At 39.1% G+C, this 11284-nt stretch overlaps 1 protein-coding gene across 1 annotated transcript; it reads left to right on the plus strand.

Moving 5' to 3' along the window:
* The first annotated feature begins 526 nt into the window (after positions 1–526).
* On the plus strand, positions 527–4719 carry LOC108797344 (keratin, type II cytoskeletal cochleal-like). Its single transcript, XM_018568926.1, has 7 exons — positions 527–766; positions 1252–1460; positions 2513–2573; positions 2693–2788; positions 3742–3906; positions 3987–4112; positions 4495–4719. The coding sequence occupies exons 1-7, from the start codon at positions 527–529 to the stop codon at positions 4717–4719; spliced, it is 1122 nt and encodes a 373-aa protein (XP_018424428.1).
* The last annotated feature ends 6565 nt before the right edge of the window (positions 4720–11284 follow it).

Raw genomic sequence — 11284 nt, forward strand, 5'->3', positions numbered from 1 at the left:
TGATATTTTTTAACACCCTGCATTAGTAATGCTATTCTTGGTAAATACATGTTTAAATGGGTTTTATATTTGTTTTGAGATTGCTTATTGCTTCTACTGATGTCTTTCTATTAACAGTAAAGGTACGCTATTACATACGCTATGATTGTATTATTTCATATGAAACAGGGAGGATCTGATGCTACCTAGCTGGAATCATAAGATGTAATAACAGGCTATGATTTTATGGCCACATCCACTTCAGGTATAAAAAGGACCAGGCATCTGTTCAAAGACACAGACTTAGGATCTCAGAGCTCCAAACACACTGCACCTTACATCCTTGGTGAGAAGATCCATCATGTCTCATCACTCCATCATGGCCTCCTCTGGACACAAGCATCTCAACTCCTGTTCTGTTGCCTCACCCAAACATTCTTCACACAGTATCTTATCACACTCTTCTAAGCATGGTGGTCATGGCCACAAGATACAACATTCCTTTACCAGTGCAAGTGCCCATAATATTGGATCAAAAGGACATAAGATGTCAGTCGGCAGTTATTGTTCAGGAAAAAGTGGACATGGACATGGATCTGGATTTGGTATTGTTGGGCTTGGTCATGGATTTGGAGGACAATGTGGAGGAATCAGCCCTGTTACTGTGGACCAAGGCCTACTAGCTCCTCTTAATTTGGAGATTGACCCAAGTATTCAAAGAGTAAGAACCGAAGAGAAGGACCAAATTAAAGGACTCAACAATAAGTTTGCTTCCTTTATTGACAAGGTAAACCTTTTTTTCTATTATCCTAATGGTTTGTTGTCACTTAATTTTAAACTATTTATAATTATATATTTCACCCCCCTCCCCCACCCCCCCATTTTGTAAAAAAGAGCTGTGTGAATTGTTGGCACTATAAAAATCCTATATAATAGTAATTATACCAATAATAATACTGAAGATTCAATAAGAGTTTTCTAGTGAACTGATCATCTGAGAAGGCAAATCAACATAATTACAGTATAGTAGGGTCAAAAAAAATGCTGAAATCACCATTCTTGCCATGTCCATTTAAAATAAAATGTGTTTCTAAAATGTACAGTTTTTTTAAGTTGCTGCAATGCAGTTGAAGATTAACTGAGCCATAACTGATGTTCACATACTGATTATAAAAATGTAGAAAGGTATAAAGTCATTTTTTTAAGATATATTTTGTAGAGGAGATGTAGTAAACAAATAGGTTATGAATTATTGTGCTTTGTTTGAAATAGGTGAGATTCCTTGAACAGCAGAACAAGATGCTAGAGACCAAATGGGGTCTTCTGCAGGAGCAGAGGACAGCCAGGTGCCAGATTGAACCTCTGTTTGAGGCTTTTATCAGTAACCTCAGGAGGCAGCTTGAGAGCCTGGAATGTGAGGGGGCTCGTCTGGCGGCTGAGAGGAACAGCATGGAAGGAACTGTAGAAGAACTGAAGAGAAGGTATGTCACACTAAAAATATATGTCGAACAATGCAAAGAGTTACCAGAATGCTTATTCTATCTTCTAGAAGTTGCAACTTTATTTATCCTTAACAATACACCATCATCAACTGACATAATCAAATCTGAAACTAATGAAATGTAAGCAATTAGGTAAATATGTATTAAACACAGTCTAAACTACACACATCTTGTTTAAACACATATTATTCAATAGATGAGTAGCTCATTCTAGCTCATTCTAGCAACAGACCTATGAAACACATACATGAGTACCAACACTGTCAGACAGGTAGTCTAAGCCCGGGATAATAATTTACATTAAGACATCACTATTAAAGACCATTTTGACTGTTAGCAATTTCTCCTGGAATATGTTGGTTTCATATAATAAATGGCTACAAAGTTTGTGTATGACAGCCACACATTGGGGTTGATTTACTAACCTTATAAACAAGCCACAAACAAGTATACACCTCTGTAGTGTGTTCCCTCCCAGCATGATCTATTGGTGGAATCTAGACACCTGTGTAGTGTGTATACACCCAGCAGGTGTGTTGTGCAAAGCCCTGCATGAATTGCAAGGTGATGTTGTCTAAATTAGCTCTATGTTGTGTTGCTTGCGTTGATGAATGCAGGAATGTAAATGCATGAGCTAACCATTTTTGTCTAAACTGTGAAGCAGCATTATATATGCATCATGTGCATGATTTTTCCATATATGGCATTAGTGGAAATATGCTTTTAGAGACTTGCATGCCGCTATTAGAGCGGTGTGTAGCCTATGGCGCATGCTACATGACGCGCACGTACGTAAATACATAAAAACGCGCCATAATGGCGTGAAAATGTGACACGTTGCTCGTGTTTGGTTGATAAATACGTTTTGCTGTGTAAAAATGCACACACACCTGGTGCGTGTGTGTGTTTAGGTTAGTAAATCACCCCCATTGTGTTAACATATTATCACATATGCAAAGCTAATCTAATCTATGCAAAATTACTTTTCAGCATAGCTGGACATGATTTTACCAAATGTTATTTCATTGCAGGTATGAAGATGAGGTGAACAGAAGAACAGCAGCAGAGAATGAATTTGTATCTCTGAAGAGGGTAAGTGATAATTATTCGCTCCAGAATCTTGGGCATATACATTAACTAGAAGCATACATAATATAGAAGCATGCATTTGTGCAGAAGGAGATCATGACTGTTTGACATTTTTATTGTAGGATGTTGATGCTGCTTTCATGAACAAAGCTGAGCTGCAGGCAAAGGCCGATTCCCTGACTGATGAGATCAACTTCCTGAGGACTCTTTATGATGCGGTAAAATAAACATATATTCATATTTTAAAATATTTTAAACTTGTTTTGAAATGAAATATTTCACTTACCTTATTTGATGTTATAAACACAGGCCCTGTTTTATTTAAATGTTAAGGTTTAATTGATTCTTCAGCAGCCATCATTATATACAAGTGTATCCCCTTTGGCTCATATTAGTATCAGGTGGGGGTAGAACCTCTGTTAACTTTCTATTGCTATCTGTGTCTATGGCTGTTATGACAGGTGCATAAAGTGATGGGAAATCCCAAATTTAGATATTGTCACTGTGTCAGGTATAGTAAGGATATCTGCCACTAGAGACATCTGTTCCACTGACTGTTTTCAATAGTGAGATTTCCCCTTTGTGGAGGTCTTTTTAATTCCTACCATGCCTCCAAGACAGAAAGTGTGGAGAACACTCTTCAGCAAAGACACAGACAGCAGTAAACAGCTGACTGAGGTTATAACCCCTCCTTTCCCATCCAACGTATAATTTTGTCTGGGGTACTTACACAAGAGTGAGCTATTCATCTTTACAGGCAATGGTTCACTATTCACATATAGCTGCTTCATTTTGACACCTGAGGTTTAGCTATTCCTTTCTGTAACTCAGCGGAGAACTGGTGTCACGTACATAGAACTGGGGAGGGAGGGGGGACTGGTTGTATATTAATTATGGGAAATTATAATTAAATAATGACTGCATCTTAATAGAACATAATTGAACAGCATCAGAATACAAACAACTGGGAAAGTAGGAAACGTCAAAGGTTCACTTTAGTAAAGTAAGAAGTAAAATGCAGTCACCCATGGCAATCTGCCAGAAAGGACCTTCCTCTACTCTGAATATAGGAAACTGAAACTTGACTACTGTCATTTGAAGATCACCAATGTTTTATTTAAAAAGCCTAAAAATGTCCAACTAATATAATATTAACTATTGCAACTTGCAGGAGATTTCTCAGCTCCAGGCTCAGATCTCAGACACTTCAGTAGTAGTTTCCATGGACAACAGCCGAGATCTGGACATGGACAGTATGATTGCTGAGGTCAGAGCTCAGTACGAGGAGATTGCTAACAGAAGCAGAGCTGAAGCTGAAGCCATGTACCAGTCACGGGTGAGTGGCACTTTATCTCTTCGCACAAAGTGGCCATGAAAGTAGCCTGAGTTACTGATTATTGACTGTTTTGCATTCAGTTTGAAGATGTGAGAATGGCAGCTGGAAGGAATGGTAATGATCTGCAGAACAGTAGAAACGAGATTGCTGAACTTAATCGAACAATTCAGAGACTTAGAGGAGAAATTGAGTGTGCCAAATCTCAGGTATGGGATATTATTCTAACAACCTTTTTAACAACCATTTTGTTATATCATTTAAAGTTTACTGCACTTTTGGTATATTGTCATTTTGTTACAGTTTGCTTGTGTTTTGGTATATTTTTAATTAGTTAAAGTTGTGCTTTAGGCAGATATATAGTACATGAGCTTCAAAGAATGCAGTTATGTTTTTATGTGAGGGAGGGATAGTACTAACAGCCAATCAAGTGCCATGTAGTGTACAATTATTGACAAGAAGCATGCAGACAGGGGGAGAGACAGGAGGAGAGAGCAGAGAGGTGACCTCATCAGTCTGTGTAAAGTCAGGTTTATAATGTTTTATAGGAAATAAACTTTGGAAACAGTATCCCCTTCTCTTTTCTTCTAGCGTGCTGCACTAGAATCTGCCATCAGTGAAGCTGAGGAACGTGGTGAAGCTGCTGTCAGGGATGCAAAAAATAAGCTGGCTGAGCTGGAGGCTGCTCTACAGAAGGCTAGGCAGGACATGGCTCGCCAAATGAGAGAATACCAGGAACTGATGAATGTCAAACTGGCTCTGGATATTGAGATCGCCACTTATAAAAAGATGCTGGAGGGAGAGGAGTACAGGTAAGTGTGATATTTCTTCAAATCATAGCAGTGTAATGCAATTGAAAATGGTAAGAAAGAGAAATAAAAAATACATAATTGGGTCATCGTAATTTGTAACATATTTAAATAGCAAATAGTAACATATTTTAAAATGTAGCATTTTATTTTTGTTTAAATATTTGTTGGACCTTGTTAAAGTATTGTAGATGGTAATCCTGTTTATTATCATTATTTATTTTTCAGATTGGCTTCTGATGGTCATGTTAATGTTTGTAAGTAACCTTATAAGACAATATGAATTATTATGGAGATTTAAGTGACAGATTGCATTATGGTGAAAAGCTACTTTAATGCACACAAGATTACATTAAACCTATGTCCGGGCAAAAGTTGCATACAATGAAATCAGGTTTAGGTTAACTGCCTGTTGCCTATGGTATTTTGAAATGAATTTCTAACAAACATACTCAAAGCTATACTGTTTATGCTCATAGGTGTTCATAAATTAGTAAGCAGCCTATTTATTGGCTTGGATCATTCTCTCTATACTTCTTGGTTTCTAACTCTAGGCTACTTTAAACTGTATTATAGCCTGGTTAGTGTAAATATAGATTTGGTTTTTAGGCCCACATTATTCTATTGAGTGCTTATTGCAAAATTGTCCCATCAAATACTAGAAGACAGAATATTAGTTTTGGAAGCTTTTTAGAGCAATTCAGCATTGCTTCCCCCTGAATTCTAAAATACTATAAACTTTATTTTTCCTAGCTGTTCTACACTCCAGCACAGGAGGAAAACACCATTCGGGGGGACACCATGGAGGACACCAACATCACCATCATAAGGGAGGATTCACCTCAGTCAGCCATATCTCCAAAATGAAGCACCACTCTGGCCATGGGCACCACTGTTAAAGGGTGCAACCATGACTGTAAGTCATGCTTAATGGATCAATTAACCTAAAATTAAGTTGGCTTATATTAAAATATAATTGAAAACAGATGTTTATACAATCAGAAGCATATGCAGACAGACCATTTAAGTTAATACTATGATTGTTGGGTAAATGTTTTCCTGTAGTGATGTCTTCTTGCTGTGTGTGTGTACAATTATCTTACAATATCTGTGATAACAAGGTAAACATGCAGGAACTGTAAATCCTCTACACACTCTGGAAAACATCCTGACTAAAGAATATAATAGACTAGTAGTGATCAAATCTAGGTAGCTTAGTTAGACATGATATAAGCAGTTTTGTTTGTTTTCTATATATTCAACCTCACCTTCTGAAATACAGATAGCTCATATTGCACATTGGCTAGATCCTTATAATATAAGAATAGCACTACTGATGCTGTGCAACTATTGAAGTAACTGTCTTGTATGAGTTTATGTCAATAAATTTCTGTCTTTCACTAAATTCTGCCTCTTGTTTTGGAAATGGTTTAACTGAAAAGTATACATTGAGCAAGTCTAATATTAACAACTTTTATTAATACACAACATTAAAAACTTCAAATCTTACATAAAAGATCTACCACTGTATTATAAAAAAAATGAAAGTGAACCTATACCCTTAATATGAACATTAAACTATTAACATACTCTTAACAAGCAGTAAATCAAACCCTCTCTAGCTGCTTGTGTTGTGAAGTAATTATTTTCCAAAGTTCCTCATAAATCACAAGAAAGACTCTAAAGTGATGTTTCAGTTGGTTTCCAACAGCTCAGAAACATCAGCTGTGTGTTTTATTAGAGGGCTGGAGAGACTGCCAAGATTCTGCTCTCAAAGAAAAAAAAGCTTTAATGAACTAAATTGAGTTTCTTCACAAAGCCTATAGATAGTGAGGGCATGTTTTGAGACGTTGTACTGCTTGTAATGCAATGCGTGTATATGTAGGTGCAGAAAGTCAAATTATTCTAAAGAGGTTTGTATTAATTTCCACTGTCCCCCTTCACCATGCAATTTACTTTTCTGTTACCCAAAATAGTGTATCACAATTTCTAAAGAACTAAAGTATATTTTCAGTAAGTATGCTTTTCAAGACATAATTGTTTTAGATTTTTAAAAATGTGCTTTTCCATCTTTACATTATTAAATGTCATCTCTGAATGGATGCTCCTTGTATGTCCATTTGTTTAAAAAGGAGTGTGATGAGTGTGAGGCCCCTACTGAGGTTGGTTATTCACAGGCTTATTTTTAAAATTTGACAAACTAAACGAAAATCCTAACATTCTTGGTATACAAACAATCACTGCTGACCAAAGGCATTTTGAAATTGCTGGTTGAAATGATTTATGGCGGTTTTTGAGAAATGTTATTTTACTTATGTTCTGTATTCTCAGATCACAATATCTGCACTGAAAGATCACTGTAGGTACTGCTGTCTCTAAGTGCTAGTCTCAAGAGATGTAGGGTATGATCATTACTCTGCTGCTCTTTGTTCTCCCCACTGGAGAAGAAGCTGTGCATGAAGACCTGCAATGCAAGAATCTCTCTGCTTTTGCTGCTTTTTAATCATTACCCCACTAGTGATTAGGTAGACACCTCTGACATCAGAAAGCTAAGCCCTGCTCCTTTACCAAGATAGCCATTTCCTCAATGTAAAACAATGGAGAACAAGCCATGGTAAGTCAGTAATACTGGTAACTAGTCCTTTGATCTCTGCTTACCTTTTTGGGCACACCTTCCACAGTACAGGTCTTTTTTAAGGACTGGTAAGAAAAAAAAAATCAACTAGCCACAGAAAACATGCATTGTCCTCAATTTACCAAACATAATTATTGTGCAATTATTTTACATAAAGAATAGCAATCATAAGGAATAAGAAAATATGGCTGTTCACAAAAGCATATATTATAAATAGTAGAAAGTAACTAGAAAAAGAGTTTCAAAAATCCTAACACACATGGATGGGATTTTTTTACATTAAAGCTGATCCCAGGCAAACATCAAAAACATAAATCAATGCAGTTCTGTATTCATCAGTGAATCATTAAATTAGGGCTGATGAAAATGAAAAATCTCCTTTTCGATTAATCAAATTTTTTAAAATCGATTAATTTCGATTAATTATAACGCACACATACAGATCCAACTACATTGGCCTATACACATACAGCACAGCAATAAAGTAATAAAATGAACTAGGATCACACTAATCCAGCACGTTATTAATCTGAGTTGCCCAACTCAAGCGGCGGCCATATTGAGTGGGGCACCTGAGATAAATAATGTGCTGGATTACTGTGATCCTAGTTCATTACTGTGATCCTAGTTCATTTTAGTACTTTATTGCTGTGGTGTATGTATATAGGGCATATCTTGTATACTAATTCTTGTATACTGTTTGCATTTATAAATCTAGTGGCTGTGTGTGATCATTTTGCAATCACTGTAAAAAAAACCTTTCCAGGGATTTCACCAGGCAGCCCTGGCAGAGGGTGACCTTTTATACTGTCATTGCAGTGCAGGGCAGTGGTGGGAGAGGATTAGCAGAGCAGATACTGGGGCTCCCATTCTGCCTTGTCTTATCAAGCTGTGGATGAGCTCTACATGGCGACCAGAGGCCAGTCTACTGACATCTCAATCTCTCAATCAATTCCCCCCCTCATCCAGTCCAGCTCCACCATTTAGCTTTTGAACACCGGCCCAAGTGGCTCCGTCGTCTAACGAAGGGAAGGAGGGAGGAGTCCGGTGACGTCACAGACATCGATGTCAACGGACTCCTCTTCCCTTCGTTAGCCGACGGAACCACTTGGGGAAGGGGGGAGGAGTGACTGACATTTATCAAAAGGAATCAGTCCTGGATCAGCAGCAGCTATCAATCCCCTGATGCAGATGTAGCCGAAAAAATTTGTCGGGGATCTGGGATCTCTGGAAGACTGCCTAGGCTGCCTAACTTTGTCAGTGATTATTCTATCTTGAAGTAATGTTCTTGGTATAGTGCACCACCAACAACCAACAACCAACAAGAAAAGATTAAAGGAAAACCAATTACCGCCAATTGAAATGTCATTTTTCTCTTTTTAAATGTAATTTTTTGTTGCAGCAGGTTCTATACATAGTACAGATCCGCCACTTCACATGCAGTTTAAGGGGACCCCCCAGGCACAATATTTAAAGGAATGTTTCATTTGTATTGTTACCATGTAAGTCAATCACTGCTCATTTAAAAACATTATTTGTTTAAAAAACATTTTTCATTGATACATGACCCCAGGGCAGTACCCGAATCCCTATACCCTTTTTATGTCCAATAACTTGCATATCAGCCTTCAAAAAGGGGACAATTGATTTTGAAAGTTCTACCCCCATGGACTTGCATTAAGTACGAGTTCGAACTTTTCGGATCTTCTAAAGTTCAAATTCAAACCGAACTCAGGCCTGTTCGGCCCATCACAACTCTGCAGTACAAAAGACTGCTAATACATTTCTTGCTTTTAAAAATAATACATCTAATGTAGGGCTGCGGAAATTAACGATTAATTCCTTGATTAATCGGTAATTTTTTTTGATCGATTAAAATTCTTTTGATCGGTACTCACATCTCCGCCGGCTTCCATGTCTTCCAGGAGTTCCGTCAGAGATCCGGTGATGTCACGGACATCGACGTCAACGGATCTCCGACGCAACTCCTGTCACAAATCAAACGGTTTGTGTGCAGGTGGAATTCACGTGGATCTTCAGCCAGACTAACACTAGCTGGGTATGAGCGTCTAAAATGGCTACAGACTTTTCTTGTCTGCCTCAGAAGATCTTGCAGTCCTGGGTAACTGATTAAGAATAGGGTTGGGCTCGATGTTGAACGTGAGTTTGACTCGAACATAGCTAGTTCGTGTGTTCACCGAACACACGAACTATAAGGGCGTTCGGCGGTCTGCTTTTTTAAATTATTATTTCAATTTATGTTTTACTTCATTGAGTCGTCGTCGTCGTGGACAACGCTGGATGTCGTGATTTACCCTGGATTTCATCGGTGGATCAATTTTTTGGGTTTTTCTTAACCTCCCTGGCGGTATGATTATGTCAGGAATTTTGTACCAAAAGCGGTAACAGTTTATGGTCTACAGTGACCCCCAAATCTTTCTCCTTTTCAGACTTCCCTAGCGGCATACCCATTATTTTATAACCCATTTGCTTGTTTTTTTATCACAAAGTGCATAACTTTGCATTTATTGACATTAAACCTCATCTGCCATAAAGTTGCCCACTCCCCTATTCTATCCAGGTCCTCTTGTAATGTTATACTATCTTGGTTTGTTTCTATAACCCTCCCAATTTTGGTATTGTCAGCAAACACCCCCTCCGGATAGAGGATGCGTCCTGCTCCAGCAGAGTCCCCCCTGAACTTATGTCCCCAACATCTTGCAACTTGGCAAATTAATTGGGGTGAGTCAGATCAGGGCTGACCTCTCTAGCACTCTTCCCCCTCCCCCGCCTTCTAACAGTGACACAGCTTCCCACCTCGGGATCCTGCTCCTCAGCACCCCCCCGCCTCCTCCTCCAGACCCCCCTCCATGACAGCCTGGTGTGTTAAGTCCAGACTCTTTTCCATGGTGGTTATGCTCCTAAGTGTTGCCAGTTTCTTGCTTAGAGCCAGAACAATTAAATTAGACTAAACTAAATTAGTTTAAATTCAATTAAATAGCGCTATCGCCTCGGGTTAGATTTGATTGTACTAGTGCCCTAGGGTTAAGGGTTAATTTAAGTTGTGTTTGCGCCCTGTGGTTTGTTTACCCAATCGCCCTAGTATTGGTTTATATAGCGCCTTGTGGTTAAATTATACACTTCCTTGGAGTTTAGTTTATCCTTATCTAGCTTATATATATATATCTATATACACACATATATATATATATATAGAGAGATATATATATCTACATCAACACACCCCTCACATATGTACCCTTACACTTTTAGTACCACCTCAGCCCCCTTAGTGATAAACAGTAATGTAACAGTTAAATATAATAGTTAAGGAGAAAAACAGAGTTTAATATACACCCTGATAGTTTACAATTCAATCTATTTAGTCAATAATCAAATAAAAATAAATTCAATTAAATGACTCCCTTTTTTTTAATTTTTTTTAAACTCTTCCCCCCCCCTCCCCTTCCAACAGTACAGATCCTAATAACACCCTACAGCCCCCTCTCCCCAATTACTCTCATACGACCTGCTCCTTGTGCCCGTCACGTCTTGTACCCTCCGTCCTCGCTGGCCGTCCGGTCCCTCCGTCCGTCCGTCCCTGCGACCTCTGGTCCCTCTGCTCTCTCTCCGTGCTAAGCTCTCCTTGCTCTGGTCCCTCCGTCCGTCCTCCTGTCCGTCCTTGTTGCCGGCGTTCGCTCGTCTCTCCTGCCGGCCGCTCCGCTCGTCTCTCCTGCCGGCCGCCGACCTTCAGCCTTCAGTCCCGCCAGCCTCCAGTCCCTCCGCTCCGGTCTCGCTGCACTCTGGTCCCGCCGACTGCCGTCCCGTCGTCCTCCGTTTTCGGACCTCAGGGCTCCGATACCCCCCGGCTCAGATGACCCCCTCGGCACTGTCCTGTCGTTCTCTGGGCTCCGGCCCCGCCGCTTCTCTCGACTCC

This window comes from Nanorana parkeri, unplaced genomic scaffold (genome assembly GCF_000935625.1).
Source record: "Nanorana parkeri isolate BGI_ZX_2015 unplaced genomic scaffold, ASM93562v1 scaffold1262, whole genome shotgun sequence".
In the NCBI taxonomy this organism is placed as follows: Eukaryota; Metazoa; Chordata; class Amphibia; order Anura; family Dicroglossidae; genus Nanorana; species Nanorana parkeri.

Coding starts and splice junctions, on each gene's coding strand:
- LOC108797344 (XM_018568926.1), top strand. CDS start 527: ATGTCAGTCGGCAGTTATTGTTCAGGAAAAAGTGGACATGGACATGGA. Junction 1,461..2,512: donor GTAGAAGAACTGAAGAGAAG/GTATGTCACACT, acceptor ATTTCATTGCAG/GTATGAAGATGAGGTGAACA. Junction 2,574..2,692: donor AATTTGTATCTCTGAAGAGG/GTAAGTGATAAT, acceptor TTTTTATTGTAG/GATGTTGATGCTGCTTTCAT.